This window comes from Castanea sativa, chromosome 6, assembly GCF_040712315.1.
Source record: "Castanea sativa cultivar Marrone di Chiusa Pesio chromosome 6, ASM4071231v1".
NCBI lineage: Eukaryota > Viridiplantae > Streptophyta > Magnoliopsida > Fagales > Fagaceae > Castanea > Castanea sativa.
In genome coordinates, this window is record NC_134018.1 from 11,105,625 (window position 1) to 11,123,686 (window position 18,062).

Sequence of the window (18,062 nt, forward strand, 5' to 3'; positions counted from 1 at the left end):
TCAATAAAGTTTGTTACTTATCAATAAAATTTCCTCCTTAGTTCCTTCTCAATCCACATGATATGTTGAGTTGCTATGGCTTTCTGCTATAGTGTTGAGTTGCTGTGGCTTCCGCTGTAATGCAACTAGCTTTGGATCATGATCCACTTGTATGCATTAATGTTTCTCCTCCAACATGTTCTAAAGTTCTACATTCTGATGCAATACCAGAACCTCCCTCTGAACATACATGTTGCCCTAGCCTTATCAGAACCAGCTTTCATCATTTTCTTAGCCTGCAACTCCATTCTGGAATTGTCTTTCTTTGCTGTTTTGTGTCTAGTGATCATTGAATAGGATAGCATCTCTTTTAATGTTCATTTATGTTGAACATATCAATCTCTTATTCGTGTTTGTAAGCTATGGCTCTACTCAATGGTCATAATACTTACAACATTACCCGCTGTTTTCTTACTATTGGAGGAGGTGTTATTTGATCTAAAGCTCATTGGCTTCAATGCACCAACCTATTACAACCTATTTTGATTTTTGACTGACTTGTCTCTAGTTTGAAGTGCTTCCAGAGATTCTTTTGGACAAACGGAGTACTTGATTTTTGGTGTTAATTGGCCAAGCTGAATTTCTCGCCCTGATTTAAAATCATCAAAATCAATGGCGGCTCTAAGAATTTTTTTTAGGGTGGTCACTAATAACTTAAATTATACAAAATTTAATAAATAGTAATAAAGTAAGAGAATTGAAATGATGATAGAGAAGAGAAAGTGAAATGGATAATATTTCCTATAACTACGAGCTAAGTGAGTCACTATAGAGAGCAAAATTATTATGACTGCAAAGCTAAAAAGAACATAATTGTTGGTACTACTAAAGAGAACTCATACTAGCTACAATATTTTTCTTGAGTCCTTTCAAGGAAAAATGAAATTAGAGACTATTTTCTTGTAATAGGTTAAAAGTGTTACAAATTTGAATGATTATTTTTCTTTTTGAATATGCTTTTTTGTTGAATAATTATTGTTTGTTCGGATTTTGTTTTCGTTAGGGTTATTGTTGTTGTTATTTGGGCATTTTTTTGTTGTTATTTAAGGTTTTTTTTTTTTTTTTTTTTTTTTTGGGATTAAGGATTATGTTTAAGGGGCTAGAATTATTTTTGGAGTAATGCTACATCTCTAACATTTTTAAAACAAATCTTACACAACAATTTTTTATTAGTTAGTTTAAAAGTGATGTCAATATTGGACCCAAATTAGAATTAGAAACCAATTTTCACTTATCACATAAGATTTGTAATGAAATTATTATAAAAATATTGTGAATGTAGCATTACTTTTATTTTTATTGAACCTAAATTCTGGTAATTCTCAAGTGAGGATGGTCAATATTTTCATTAGGGTGGTCAAAATAAGTTAGTTTAGTATATATTTAAATTTTTTTTTTGCAAGTATACACACACACACACACACATATATATATATATATATATATATATATATATATTTTTTTTTTTTTTTCTTTTTGACAAATTAGGGTGATCCTGTGACCACCCTGAGTTACAAGTGGAGCCGTCTATTATCAAAATTGTAAGTGAAAAGCACTTCACTAAAAAAAAAAAAAAAAAAACCAAACCTGGAAGGACAATAGTATAAATGAGGATAGTAAAGCCATTCTTGGACTGTGGATAAACTTAATTAATTTCTACAAATGGTATTTAGTTGTCTTGAGGACCTACTTTTGGGCTTCCTAAGTGCCTCATGTAAAATTTTATTGGACTTTGATTAGGAAGTTAATATGCCAAAAAAAAAAAAAAAGGTTAAGTAATTCTATTGTGAAATTTGTCGTATAATATGCTTAAATTGATGATGTAAAACCTGTTACTTCATCAATTGCGAGGGGATGCAAATCTTATCCAAAAGTTTGTTCATACAACTATGAAATTTCATTAGATCAATTCCATTGGATATTGGCTAATCTATTTGTTGATCAAGACCTACAAATCACTGTTCTAGCTTTGTGCATTAAACTATAGGTGAAAAACAGTTTTTAAGTTAAAGTTGAAATTTTGAGCTTTATCATTAAATGGTAAGAACCCAGGGGTGTTTTTGGAATAAAAATAAAATAAATGGTATTTTTTGTAAACATATGCGAGGCGTGACTAGGCAACCTAAATCCATCCTTACTCCGTCCTAAGGTGTAGGGCAAAAATCTCACCCCATCACCACCTCAATACTTGTGTGGGGAGGGAAAAATATGTGCGGGGCAAAGTAGATTAGTTTGGGGTGGACCAAAATTGCCATCTCTATATTGATAAGGACTCTTAGTCGATTAAAAAGGCATTAAAGACCCTTAAAATCAATGGAATACCAATTCTACATCTAAACTTTAGATAATTACTTGAAAATATCAAATTAATAAAGAACAAAAATTATACTACGTTTTTTGCCCTACATGGGCATGACAAAAGAGAAAGGCCTCATTAGCTGAAGAAGTTATGAGTTTGTGTTATAGGATGCTCTAAAGCCTCTAATACAGATGGGACAGACAATGTAGTTTATGGGCGTGCACTTGAGGTCTCCAAGCCTTCTTGTTTTAGACTTCTTTTGTTGCTTCCTTTGTGTATAAAAAAGGATTTAACTTCAATCAATAACTTTATCATGTTCGACTCATGTTAATGGGTGCTTTTAGGACAATTATTAATAAATTAATTTAGGAAAATTTTGACATCATTTTTATAGAAAATATAGAAAGCTGTCAAAAAAATTGATTTGCTTTTTTCTTTTCCCATAAAAAATTTATAAAAATATATCATAAAGCAATGCTCTTAGTTAAGGCATCCAATAAATTTTTCCTGTTCATATTTAAATAACTAATCTTATTAGTTTGTACATTTTACTACCTTTTTCTTATTTCATTGAGACCTATGTTAATAACAAGTTTTTTTTTTTTTAATTTTAAATTCAATTTTTTTATCAAGTCTAATTGGTCTTTTTTATTATTATTTAATTACAAAGAAGTGAGTGACCTACGTTAATAAAAATTATTTTTAATGTTTGTATGGTTTGTTGGAAATAAAGGAGAGATATTACCTGATTTTTTTTTGGAAATTACATAAAATGATATTACCAAAAGAGGCGGAGAAGATGAGGCATGAACCAACTCACTATCTTGAGACAAATCGTGTCGTCTACGGACTATCTAATGTAGTTAGACAAATAATTTTTGCATGTTGTCTCTAGGATACAACAACCTAACCACTTTTGCTGATTATTCTTACGAGCCTACACTGCTCATAGGATATAAGCTCTCTATAACACTTTCTTTTCCCAAAAAATAGAGTAAAAAGTGGAGATGATTATTAAAAAAAAAAAAGGTGGAAGTTAAAATCCACTACCACTTGTCATTATATATTTAAAATAAAAAGGACATGTCCAATTAAAAAAGTACTGGAAGTAAGCCAAATCCATTCAAATAAGGTTATTTTTGAAACTTTTTATTTCTTCCTATATATATAAAAGTCCGACATGAACTTGTCTTTTACGAAAATCTATGTTGAAAACAATTAGAAGGAGTCATAATGCTATTGATTTTTTTTTTTAATACAAGATATAAATTCTACTCTAGCATAATCAAGTGTATATGTGTGTGAAGCTTCCTTTTGAAAACTTGAACCTTTGTCCTCACCCCCCACACCCCATAAGCACTTATACTTATAAAATGATCATCATACCAAAGGTGCACGGTAGTAATGCTATTGGAATTAATAGCCCATAAAGTGGCTGAAATTTGAATACCAAGCCGTTTAGAAAATTTCAGAATTTAAAATATTCCCAAAAGATTTGATTTTCTTTTCAACCAAATAGTAAATGCTATTATATATTGTAACATATTATAACATATAATTCAAAAGAGAAATGATATGTCCACAACATTTTTACAACAAATCTTAGGTGGACATTTTTACAACAAATCTTAGGTGGTAGGTTGTTACTGATTGTTATAGTTGGGGCAAAAAAGTAATCTTTGTATTAGATTCAAATTTGAACCAATAATAACTAACCACCTATAATTTGTTGTGAAAATGTTGTGAACGTAGCACCTCTCAATTCAAAAATAGTTATATAGAAATAAGTTTTTGATACTTTCCATCACTTTCCATTTATAATGTAACAACATTAATATATTAAAAGAATCCTTTCAGAGCAAAAGTTTATAAAGGAAAATATATATAATGTAATAAAACTGAAAAGCTGGCAATAGATGGTACTAAATAATCACGTTAAAGATAGGAAAACTTTCCTAACTAAAAACATTGACAACGGCTTTTCAAATTTTAATTTATGAGAGGTTTTATGTCCACAACATTTTTACAATATTTTCACAACAAATCCTAGGTGGTTAGTTGTTATTGGTTTAAATTTGAACCTAACACTAATATTACTTTTTTGCCCCAACAATAATAACCAATAACAACCTGCCACATAGGATTTGTTGTAAAAATGTTATAGACATATATTTGAATTTCAAATTTAGCAAATAAACCGATTTGTCATTAAGGGAATTATTTCCTCAAATCACTTAAATGAACATTAAAATAGATTATGATATTTTTGTAAAAATATCCAACATGGTTTAATAAGAATTCTCTGGTTTCAAAAAAAAAAAAAGAATTCTCTTAATTTTGTTCCTAAAAAAAGAAAAAAAAAAAAAGAAATCGCTTAATTTTATTACTAGAAAAATATGCAAAGATTTTTTTTTTTAAAATTTTTTTATTTTTAGTGGGGGTGGGGAGAATCTGAAATATTTAAAGTTAGCTATGCCACTTAGGGAAAGGTGAGACATCCTAGGATTTACAAAATTGAACATTCTCTTTACTTCTCCATGGATTTACAAAATTGAATATTCTCTTTATTTATCTAGATATATTTTCAGAAAATTCATATATTAGTAGCTATATCATCAATCAAATGTTTAAATTTTCAAGTTTTTGCATGTCAAATTATGCATAAAATAATTTTATAAATTAAATAGTAAATAACATGCGACTGACGTAAAATTTGACATGTATATTAAGAATATAAAGAATATATAATCCAATAATTAGATTTTCAAAATATGTAATTATGTTAGTATAGTTTAGTGGGAGTTTTAGCCAAACTTTATAAATGTATGATAGGAGCAAATTAATTAGACTAAAATTACAGACAAGCTTCCCCTGTATATGTTTGCCAAATTTGTGTTGAATGGAAATTGTCCTTTTATCTTATCCTTTCATCTTTTATTTATTTTTAACCATGTTTGGCTCTCTACTAGCCACATTTCATGGGCTTTAAAGAATATAAATATTCTCTTGAAAAAAAAAAGGAAAGAAAGAAGAAGAATACACCTGTCATTATATTTTCCCCCCTTAGAAATTCCTTATTATTAATTCCCATTAATTATTATTTTTTTCAATCATAAAGTCTTTTTTTTTTGAGATAAATAGAATTATACTCCAGTCTAATCTAAGTGTATATGTGTATAAAAGTTTTATTTTTAATTCTCACAATTGTTAAGTTGTATAGATATAATAAGAATTAATATAATATTTTTTTTTACCTTATTTGTTTTCCTTGACGCCTATAATTACCATCTCCTTGACCTTGCTTAAGAATACAATAGTCTCTCTCTGCCCTCCTTCCCTTTCACTTTATCTTTATCAGTCAATAGTCATGGCTAGGTCTCAAAATTTTTTTACATGCATAATATTCATGACTCTTTTTGTGATAGCCATGAGCAGGAAAATCAGCATTGGCAAGAAAATAACTAGTACTTGGATTGATGCACATGCAACGTTTTATGGTGACATGAATGGTGGAGGAACCATGCGTAAGTGTGTGTGTCTATATATATATATATATATATTGTTGTTGAATAAGTACAATTATATTGTCATAACTAGGGGTGGAAGGAATTTAGCTATAACCCTAATTTTTTAAGAGTAGCGTACAATTTTAATATTTAGGGGTAATTACATTCCCTTTCTTTAAGGTTTAGGGAATGACACTTTACCCCAAAATAGAAGGGAAAAAACCATCTTCCACTGACTTTTATTTGACCAAACTCTTTTAAATTGATGTTAAAAATATTGGGTTGTTAAGATATATTTAGTGAGCAATATATATATGAAGAGAATAGCGCTTTACTAAACAAGGTTAATAAGAGATCAAGCCTTAGCATAATGAGATAGTAAGCACCTATGTTTGGCAATTGAATTTGAATACTATCAGTTGAATATGTAGTACAATCTTCAATTTAAGTCTGCTTGTTTACACACCAAATTGAATTGAGTTTATAATATGATCTTTTTACTATTCATGGTTAGATTTAGATAACGAGATCTTTTAAAAATATGGAACATTTCGTTACTAATATTAATAGAAGGGGAGGAGTATTATTTTCTTCAAAATTCAAGGGAGGGGAGCATTTTTTTTTTTCCTTCAATTAGAATCTAATCTGGATTCTTGATTAAACTTTCTTCCAGGTTCCATTTTAATATAATATATATGATTTTCATAGTTATAACCAAAAGTCTTGTTAATTTTTTCTTTGATAAATTGCATATTTTGTCATCAACCTTTTTTATATTTATTTTGAAATTGCTCTTGTAGTTTAAAGTGTTTTATTTTAATCTTTATATATTTTCAAAATTGTTTCAAAATGTTCTTTACAAGCATCAAATGGATAATAAAAAATTTTGTGGGTTATGAGTGTTAATTGTCAAGATTATAATTTCAAAGTTGAAACTTTATGTGACAGAGGGAGCTTGTGGATATGGTGATCTTTTCCAACAAGGGTATGGCCTCGCGACAACAGCCCTAAGCACTGCATTGTTCAACAATGGAGCCACTTGTGGTGCTTGTTTTGAGATCATGTGTGTCAATGATCCACAATGGTGCATACCAAATGCTGGCACAATCACAGTCACTGCCACCAATTTTTGCCCTCCTAGCTCTAACCCTAGTGGGAATTGGTGCAACCCACCACTTCAACACTTTGACTTGTCCATGCCCATGTTCACAAAACTTGCACCAGCTAAAGCTGGGATTATCCCTGTTAAGTATCGTCGAGCCCCATGCATTAAGCAAGGAGGGGTTAGGTTTCAGATAACGGGAAATCCAAACTTTTTGCTTGTATTGTTGTACAATGTTGGAGGCGCTGGTGATATTTCTAATGTCAAAATCAAGGGCTCTAACACCGCTTGGATTCAAATGTCACGCAAATGGGGCCAAAATTGGCAAACTGGCACACCATTGGTAGGGCAAAGCTTGTCATTCCAAGCCACTACTAGTGATGGAAAAATGTTGGAGTTTGACAATGTTGCACCTCCTAATTGGCAATTTGGTCAAAATTATCAGGCCAAGATTAATTTTTAGAAGTTCACTAGTATTTTTTCCTTAGTTGATTTCTAAGCAATGTTACGTTGTCTAGATTCATTAGTATGCCATTTGTAATAATTTATCAATAAATTAATTGAATGAAGATGTATGTCTTTGACTTTCAGTATCGTGCCCGTAGATCTAGTGACAAACGTCAAATCATGGGGGCGTTGCCAGTTTAATGGGGTTTATGTGCCCTCGAAAAATCTCCGTTGGTCCTTACCAAGTTTTGCCTCTTCTTTTTTTCTTCTAATTTTTTTTGATGAAATACCAAGTTTTGCCTTTGTTGACTAATATGCTCATAATCATAAACTTTAAGATAGTTTTAAGCTTTAGGTTCAATTTTTTGTTGTTGCAAGTCATGCACTTCATCAATACTAGTTTTGAAGCACATGCACAGCACGTGCTAACCAGTAGAAAGATTACAATTAAGGTTAGAAATGAAATTTATTTATAATTATTTAATTATTGAATTGCTTAGACATTATACCATTAAATGTTTCAAAATATTCAGCTTTATTATCAAATCTATGGTTAACTTCAACATAGCCACCAGTACTCCAACCCTGTTCCCATTACTTTTTTCCCCAAATGCTATTTTCATATTTTACTGTGAAAGATCACATACATAGCAAATATGTTATTTGTTATATTAAATAAATGATATAATCTTTCAAGTTATATTTATGTCAAAATCTAAATACAGGATGGGATAAATTAACTACAATAATAACGTTAGATCAAATTAGACCTTATACAAAAAAGAGCTTCAATATCACAAGCGTAGTTTATAAAGATGAGTATATAACGTATACCAAAAAAGGTCTATAATAAAGTGTTTATCCATATCTAGACATTTGACCTACAAAAGGGAAGACAAATTGATACATAATTGAGTAACAATTATGTCTCTATCTGACTTCCATGATCTTCAAAAATTCATTTTTTTTTTTATACCTCTAGTGAAGTTCTCAAAAACATATACATATTAATTTACTTGTCAAAGTAGCTTGTATTCATTCATTTCCTTTTGGCAAATCAAAGCTGGAAACAATATTAAATCTATTTTGCGTTTCTCCTCGAACTTCATAGCTTGTAGGTTTGAGATGAATACTGAACTCTTGGTCGGAAGAAGGCCTTGTGATGTTTTCTAAATTTTGTATTCCATCCTACATTAAAGCAAGTATGTGAAAATTTCATATATTTTCAAACATAATCAAAACAAGAGATTTATGAACTATTAAACTATATCTTTGTAAGTTTAATGAACAAATAAATAGAATTTTGTAATTGTGCTTGTATTATACCTCAGTGTTTGCTAGCATCAAAGTTTTCGATGTGCAATTCAAGAAATTTTCTACATTGTTTCCAAATAAGGTGGCTAGCAATGATCCAGTTTCATCACATAAATCAACTTCAATTTGACACCTAAAATGAAAATTATAATAAATAAGCAATCAAATAGTAAGAGTTATTATGGAATTATTGACCAAAAGAAAGGTTATATCTTTGATAGTGTACATGGCTAGGTTTAGCGACAGCCTCTTCCTTGCAAAATAGGCATCAAAATGGCTCATTGTATTCAACACCAGTACCTTTGTTACATTTGTTGCATGCCATGTACTAGAATTTTTTATCCAACTTTTTGTCAAAGATCGATGCTCTAACCCAAAATTTACTTGTTGTATTCATTGAATATAATTTTTGCCTCTTTACTCGCTGGGTTTTTGTGAAAACATTATTTATATAAGAGAGAGAAAATTATATTACCGTTTTAGGCAAAGTTGCGATAGCACCAATATGTGTCAAATTTTCCATTCGTGGCATTATAGAGGTACTAGATGAAGATGCAGGATCATGTTTTTTGCTAATGATATCCTCAAGCAACTTTTCATTCCTAGCAGCCTTATGGGGATGGAAAAAAAAAATAGAGAGTGATAAATATACACACAAAAGATAAGAAATGACTAACAATCTTAGTGGAGATTTAGAAATATGCAAAAAAAAAAAAAAAAAGCCTATGATTATAAGTAGTCCTATGTGCAACAACCAAAGATTGTATCATTCCATTCAATTAAAACCATTTATTTATTTTTAAATAAAAAATTACATACAACCACCAAAGAATGTGTCATTTTATTCTAGTAAAGGGACTCATTGTATTAAAGTCACTTGTGAAATCAAAATATTTACAACTAGAGCAATGATATTAATCATGAAAAAGAGGATCTGAAGAAATTAATTAGAATAAGATGTTTGTTATAATTCAAGTAAAAAGGTAAAATAAGCTACGAAATATCTTAAGAATTTATAATCTTAGGGAAGAAGTTCATAAGAGATTCAAAATTTACCATCCTTCCAATGCAGTTGCTTTAGAATGATTTGGATTTATGACAAAGGAGTTGGATGGCTTAGTTGACAGAAAGATTCCTACAATTAATATTAGATAGGTGTTTTAGTTTATAAAGAAAAAAGATTTTGGAAATCTTTTACCATTATGCGAAACCACTTTCAATCTCATTGCTATAATAACAGGTTTGTAATTGATAATTTCCAAAATAGTTGTTGATTCATTCGTGAAGAACTGGTCCCACATTGTTAAACCAACAGGCTTAAGGCTGAAACATATAAATCCAATTATAGTAATCAATATTTGTGTAGTACTTAGATCATATTTCATTATAATGAATATAAGTTTAATAATTATGCTTTAAAAATATTCTTTTTACTGTTAATTTTCTTGGCTATCTATATAAACTAATTAGATTGACGCAAAAAAAATGTAAAATGTAACTAATCACATGAAAAAACTGGACAGTGTATAATATTATTAATTTTTGTTTCTAACCTCTTTATCAATCAATATAAGCCTCTGATATGCGCTGACACCTTGCGTTGATGTTCGTGGCATTGTTTTTCCAGCCACTAGAACTTTAACTTTCCAATTTTTCATCTCGGGGTGAATGTCCTTAACGGAATTGTAAATCGTCCGCATCCTAGTCATTTGAGAATAGGAGAAAGGAGAAACATTGCATTAGTTTTTTATTTTTATTTCAGTAGGTAAATAATTTGAATAAGAAATATAGATCAAAATTTTGTATAAATTATAAATTCTATTAGTTACAATTAAGTTATCTTATTGCTTTTAAACAATAAGAGCAAGAGCATATTTGTATCAGCAAGTAATATTAATGTTATCACAATACAAATTACAAACATAAAAACAAAAATACATAAAATAAAAAATAGAAACTCATTAAAAAAATAATCTTAACCAAGAAACTAATCAAAACAAAATTTAGATGAGAAAAGCCAAGAAACAGATAGGAGAAAGAAAGATCGAAGAGATACATACTTTCTCTAAGGAGAACCTCACTGTGATTTTCAAAGGGATGGAAGAGGGTATGAGGATGCTTGGAGGGGTCCTTTCTGCACCTACAAAGTATCTATGCATCTATATAAATGAAAAAATTGATTTGGGCAGTGGTATTGATAATAGAATGCTATGGCATAACAATCTAGAGAAGAAGCAGTCATGATTTTTTTTTTCCTATGAACCTAACAGCGAGGTAATCTAGATCATAAATTTTGGAGAAAAAATTGACTTGTGTGTCCATATGGATAAGTAAAAAAACATGTATGCCGGTAAAATTTAAAGAAGAAGCAATCATGATTCCCATTTTTTTTTTCTCTTTGAACCCTAATAGCGAGCTAATCCAGGTGATAAACTTGGGAGAAAAAATTGACTTCTGTGTGTATATGGATAAACAAAAGGCGTAAATGCACTTTTAGTCCCTACATTTTGCACTTTTTCCATTTTAGTCCCTACATTTTATTTTTACCATTTTTAGTTCCTAAACCAATTAACGCGGGACATTTAAGTCCTTGAAGCACTATTCCGTCAGCCAACTAACGGGGAAACTGACATGAGCATTGAAATATTATTAAAAAAATTATTTACATTTTTTAAATGCCAAAATTAAAAAAAAAAAATTAATTACTCAATTTTTTACAAGTTCTTCCCAAATTTGAGAAATAAACCCAGTACCCAAACCAATATATGACAAACCCCGAATCTAAATCCAGCAACCAAATCGTTTAAAAAAAAAAATCCAGCAACCAAATCTAATCTCTATCAAATCCAGAAAAATAAGAAACAAATCAAAGAAACCAACAGTGCATGTCGAAGAGAACAAGAGCAAACCCAGAATCAAACTTCACCTTCTCACAATCAAACCCAGAACAAGAGCAACAATACCCAGCAAACTTCATGTTCTCACAATCAAACCCACCACCACCATCGATTAAGAGCAAGTCAAACCTAACCAAACAAACCCATCTCTTGACCTATTATGGTGGTTTTAAAACTGTTGCTATAGGGTTTACTTTTTACTTCTTTAAATGACCTATTACAGCGGTTTTAAAACCACTGCTATAGGTTTGCTCGTATTGAAGACCTATTACAGCGCTTTTACAACCGTTGCTATAGGGTTTACTCTTTTTCTTCTTTAAATGATATATTGCAGTGGTTTGTAAAACCGCTGCTACAAGTTTACTCATATTGAAGACCTATTACAGGGATTTTAAAACTGCCGCTATAGAGTTTACTCTCTTTCTTCTTTAAATGATCTATTATGGCGATTTTAAAACCGCCGCTATAGGTTTACACATATTGAAGACCTATTACAACGCTTTTAAAACTGCCGCTATAGGGTTTACTATTTTTCTTCTTCAAATGGCCTATTATGGCGGTTTTAAAACCGCCACTATAGGTTTACTCATATTGAAGACCTATTACAATGCTTTTACAACCGCTGCTATAGGGTTTACTCTTTTTCTTCTTTCTTCTTTAAATGTCCTATTCTGGCGGTTTTAAAACCGTTTCTATAGACTTCTTCATTTCGATCACCTATTGCAGCGGTTTCAAAATCGCTGTAATAGGTCTTCGCCTAGTTATTATCTATTACAGCAGTTTAAAACCGCTGCAATAGGTGTTGACTTTGTCAATACTTATTATGACAGTTTTGATAACAACTACAAATAGGTAGAATTTCGCCATAATAAGTCTATTTACCTAGTGCAACTGTTTTAAAACTGCCACAATAAAATTTTTAGGATTCCCAATCAACTTTTTAGGTTCCCACTTAAAATTTTGTTCTCCCACACACCCTTAAACAAAACTTTCGGTCTCTCACTTGGGTCAAATGCAAAAAAAGAAAAAGAAAAGAAGCTATACCTCACTCTCTCGCCAATCAGCCTACCCATCCCACCACCATCCAACCCACTGATGGCTTGACCGGCCTCTGATCTAAACCTCCACGCTGTCCATCTCGCCCCCGGCCTTACCCATCATCTTGCCTTTGTCCATCTTTCTCTCCATCGTCAATTGGGCAGATCTAATCGTCCTTACACTCCGCCGCCTCTACCACCACCTTCCTTTACAGCCACCACGGCCATCCTCGGACTCCTCCCCTCCCTCGGCCGCTTAACACATCCCCGATGGTATAGCTTCCCCTTTATTTTTATTTTCTTTTGTATAAAAGAATCTGTTTACTTGGAGAATTTTAATCCGTTTATAGGACCTAAAATCTGTTTGTATTTTGTGTTATTTATGGAGAATTTTAAGTCTTTACATGCTTCCCCTCTATTTGTTTACATTTTTTTTGGTTTCTAGGTATGGGTTTGGTCATATTCGGGTCGACACAATTGATTTGTTTAATAAACGAGTCGTATTTAGGTTCAACATGTGAACTCTTTTGACTTGTTTAGCTTATAAAGATATTATCTTTTGTTATTATTACTTAATTTATAGTTGTAATTATATGTTATTACTATATTTATGGTTGTAATTGTATTTTAATTTTAGATATATGGGAATTGATAACATGTTATTTAGGTTAGGTATAACCTATTAATCAAACAAGTTATTAAACGGGTGATTTTTATTAACTTCACATAACTTGTTAATTAAATGGATTAAACGAGTTGTGTCCGATCGACCAGTTTAATAAACAGGTCGTGTTAGGGGGTTGAGGGTTCCTAACACGTTTACTTAACGGGTCGGGTTCAGATCAATCCATATGGCCAAATGCTCATGGCTCGACATGACATAAACTTGACTCGTGGACACAAATTGCCACCCCTAGTTACATTACAATAGTTATTGATGGATTTTTAATCATTGCTTATGGAAATGAGAGCAATAGCAACAAGACACGTAGCAAAAGAAATTAAAATAATTGTCAAAGTATTAGATATAAATAGAGACACACTTTGATACAAGACATGCACATTGTTCTCAGAATCCAAAGGTTATTACTTCATGCTTCTAAGTGCATTAGACTCACCATGCATGAATTAGGCTTTGTAACTTAACTAGCTAGGCTACATAACTTAGGCTTTTTGTAACTTAGGCTATAATTATGGTGAATTGAGAAGGCGGAATTAAAGAAAACGCTAGAGAAGAAACATCAATGCATACAAGTGGATCTTGATTTAGAACAATTGGTTGCCTACAGCAGAAACTTAAGGCAATTCAACATAATATCCACAAAAAATCTGTTTGTATAGAATGGATTTGCGGAATAATTTTTTTTGATAAGTAGTCAACTTTATTGAAATAAGAAGAAACTCGAGTGTAGTTAATGCATATGAGTAGATCCCGATCAAAAGAAATCACAAATTTTTGTTTGTCCTGTCTGTAGGGTAGAAGGATGACAAAAGACTAAGAGAACAATATCAAAAGCATCGATAAAAGCAATACAAAATTGAAGAAGAGAGTATAAGAATTAGATGGATGGAAACCTGTCTTTTCAAGGTTTTTTGCAGGAACATACGTGACGACACAATTAGAAGCCCCTGTTTCAGTTGCATTACATTAACTAATAGGTCCTCCATCATCTATCTTAGCATATCAAAATAGCAGACACATTGAGTGAGCCAGATCCTAAAGATTTCAGGCATATCAAGAGGTAGTCGAAGCATATTTATGAACATTCCATTCTGAAAATTCAAAAACCAGCTAGTTATCTTATGAAGGTCAACTGAACGTTCTGCATATTGGTTGAAACAATTTCTATCAACCAAGGAGGTTAGAGTACTTTGGCTAGTTGATCCTCTCTCTCTCTCTCTCTGATACAATCCAAATAAGGGCAAACCAAAAAAACAAATTCATTGACAACCAGAAGATAGTAATGTCACTTTAGCACCTAAAGAGTGTCTATGACAAACATAAAGTATTTGTTACAGGATCTATTACAAACAAAAATAGTTGTAACCTACGTTGTTGCTAAGTACCAGTTCAAGTTATAAACCTCAGTCAACAGTAAGTAGACATGTCTTTGACTGCCTTGGAAACATTGATAGTTTCTGGAAAACACTTTCCTTAATATTTATGGCAGAAACTTTGATTGTTATTCTGTTCTGGAGCCTTGCCTCCTTTAGAATATATTTTACCAATTCAACTTAATGTTTCAAATCTTCAAATCTATTGAAGTTAAAAGTTTTGAGGCGTGATAACACACAACCAGAACCATCCGGTGGCCCCATCCAGCATAAATAACCATTCTGATGACAGCATACACGGTACAGTAAATCACAAGTGTAAGTTTATGGAACAATAATTAAAATATCCTCTGATTAAGTTAACTAACCTTAATAACAACAAGAACTTCTAAGTAAGGAGCCACTAGAAGTAAGGCTTGTAGAACGTGCCAGTTAAATTGGTTAACTTCGAACTTCAATCGGACCAAATTTTGGTACATGGAATTGGAAGGAAAAATAGAACCAAAAAGGATGCACTGCACCGCATGATTATAAATATATACACAATATTAAGTCAAAAAGCTTGTACTAAATAAAGTCCTAACAAAAATGAAGATAAAAATGGACTATTACCTCTTTGTGACCAGGTAAAAATTCAAGGAATTTAGCGCTTTTTAGTGCGCTAAGAAGCTTGAAAATACCAAATCTCCATAATGTATGTTCAGAAACTAAACCTCATAAGTGCCAAGATTTACAATTGCTTCAACTAAGTTGGGTAGATTTTCAATGAAAACGAAGTTCCCCAAATCACCATTAAATCGAAAGAAGTCGAGCACTAGGGCGTATATCTCAAATTTGAAATCACGGACGTAGGTTTCAAATGATTCCAACTTGATTTGTAAACGTTTAAGGGTAGGTACGTTTATTTTAAAATTGATGGCACCATCCGAATCTTCTCTTAAATGACAGTCAAATCTTCGAGGGCTGGGCAGCCAGATAAGAGCCTCGAGAAAGAGTCGTTGGATCTATGTAGAATCTTGTGGAGACACAGAATCTTGAGGCTTTGTAATTGAAAGGAAGGAGGAGGATCGAGCACAATATCGATTCTTAGTTTTAGTATCAAAACTGTTTTGCATGTAAAAACGCAACGGGGCAACTCGAAAAGTTTTTCATCAAAATGATAAATCGCAAGATGGAGTTGTTGGACATTACGCTCTATAACGGTGTCGACCCATGTGTGAAGATGGAAAGGGTGACAAGGAAAAAGAACAGTGAGGCTAAAATTTCGGAGCAACGGTGCTTTGCGTTGAGCCAAAACTCTGTACACAATATGTGTGGGTTCTTCGTAGAGCTCTTCTAATCATGTCTAAAGCTGTTAACGTTCAAACATAGGGCGCGAAATAGCAAATGAAGCAAAATTTGAACTACCATCTGGTTTTTTATTTATTTTAATTTAATTTTTATTGTTAATATCCAAATACTTCATAGACTGTATAATAAGACTACAAAAGTTCCACTATCATTCGTTCATTTATTTTCATTTTTAAATTTACTATAATTTACATTTAACAATTACAAAGGAAAACAATGATGATGGTCGAATTTTGGCTATTGATTATATTCCAAAACTTGGCATTAAATTAATGAATATGGAAGTAATTTTAGATTTGGTATTCCTAAAGAATGGTGCAATAAAAGTAATAAAGATGGTTTGATGACTTCAAGAAAATTTAATTGTTATAAAGAAGGATTTAGAACCTCCTGAGAGATGGTGAAAAAAAAAACAAATAAGTTGAAACAAGGACAGGTTGTAATGCTCATATGATAATTTGATAAAGAAAAGGAGAATATGTGTTTATAATTAGTCTTGAGCTCACCATAATTAGTCTCCATATTCCACAATGTGCTCATATCATCATCACATCACATCATAGGGAAGAATTTTATTATATTTTACACAAAATAATTTTTTAAATAATGGGAAGTATTATACCTTGGCTCCTACCACTAATAAAAAAATTTGAGGGGTCAAAGTAGTATTTTTTGTTTGGATATACTTGTAAATATCTTATATAATATGGGGAATTAAAGGAATTCTAAAAAATATGGGGGCAATCGCCCCCTAGTCTACATGTGGCTCCGCCACGTTGTGTGTAATAGGCATGTGTGTAATAGACATTGCCCAAACTCTTTATCACAAAAACTCTGTAGTTTAAGCTCTACTTCCGATAGCAATGTCAAACAGGCACTAACTCTACATTGGATTCAAGCATTCTTCCATTCAATTTTGAAATAGCTTATAATGACTCGTCCAGGGAATGCTGCAAAGGAAACAATGAGGAAATGACAGTGGAAAGCAACGCCTCATCAAGACAACAAGAATCAGGAACAAGAAATACAAAAGGAGTGTATATTCTTTTGAGGCCAAAAATGCAGCAGGAGTCGGACTCCTTGAAGGTTGCAATAGCTTGAATGCATATTCCACCCCCTTAGCAGGTCAAGAGGTCATTGTGGAAGCAGTCATAAAAGCAAAGGAGGTGGGATAATGGGATTCATCAGTAAACTAGTTGTGTTAACTAATACTTGGAGCACAGAGAAGACATAGAAAGGTACTGGAAGAGCTAATTGGAGAGAGCATGTTCTGCTCAATGTTCTGAAGACCCTTGCGCAGCAGGGAATGATGCTGACCATCAAATCTACCCCTTCCAGTATTTTGGACACCACCTACAAAAATTCCATTTTCACATCCAAGGAGGCTATACATCATTTTTGGGTTCATCCAGACTTGAGTAATGAATAATAACCCCTATATATGACGGGATTTATATTTCCAAGTTTGGTCTTTTGCGTTTTTTTCGCTTTGCTCTGTTTTGTAACTCAGTTGCGGTTTTGTTGTGTTTCCATGCTGTATCTCTGTTGTTTCTGGACTGTTATCATTCAGTACATAAAAAATAAAAATAAAAAAAAAATAAAAATAAAAGAAAGAAAGAAAGAAAGAAGAAGAAGAAGAAGAAGAAGAAGAAGAAGAAGAAAAGTTTAAACTACAGAGGACTATCCAATTATGAGATGGCTGACAACATAAACACCATGAGCTAAGATCTAACACTTTATGTAAAACCTTATAATTACCACTAGATCCCCCAAAATAGCAAACCACTCTCCAAAGCAACCACTTATTTTACAACTTATTAGTATACAACAATCCACCTGCCAAACCATTCCACCAAAAAAAAAAAAAAAAAAAACCCTATTAGAATATAACATAATTGCATAGGGATGGCAACAAGGCAAGGTGGATTGCCCCATCCTCATCCCATCCCTTATCTAGGGTGGAAAAAACCTATGCAAGATGAGAGAGAGGGAAAGTTTGTCCTGTCTGTAGTGCAA

At 31.8% G+C, this 18,062-nt stretch overlaps 1 protein-coding gene, 1 long non-coding RNA gene and 1 pseudogene across 2 annotated transcripts in view; 1 reads left to right on the top strand and 2 right to left on the bottom strand.

The window, feature by feature from the left end:
* LOC142637853 (uncharacterized) overlaps positions 1–18,062 on the bottom strand; it is a 74,804-nt gene that overhangs the window by 37,573 nt on the left and 19,169 nt on the right. The gene's annotated exons all lie outside the window — the stretch shown is intronic.
* Positions 5,745–7,409, top strand: LOC142641240 (expansin-A23-like). The gene is made up of 2 exons (XM_075815640.1): positions 5,745–5,862; positions 6,793–7,409. Exons 1-2 carry the CDS (start codon positions 5,745–5,747, stop codon positions 7,407–7,409), a joined length of 735 nt encoding a protein of 244 aa, XP_075671755.1.
* LOC142638283 (FBD-associated F-box protein At4g10400-like) lies at positions 14,727–17,439 on the bottom strand (annotated as a pseudogene).

Coding starts and splice junctions, on each gene's coding strand:
- LOC142641240 (XM_075815640.1), top strand. CDS start 5,745: ATGACTCTTTTTGTGATAGCCATGAGCAGGAAAATCAGCATTGGCAAG. Junction 5,863..6,792: donor GAATGGTGGAGGAACCATGC/GTAAGTGTGTGT, acceptor TTTATGTGACAG/AGGGAGCTTGTGGATATGGT.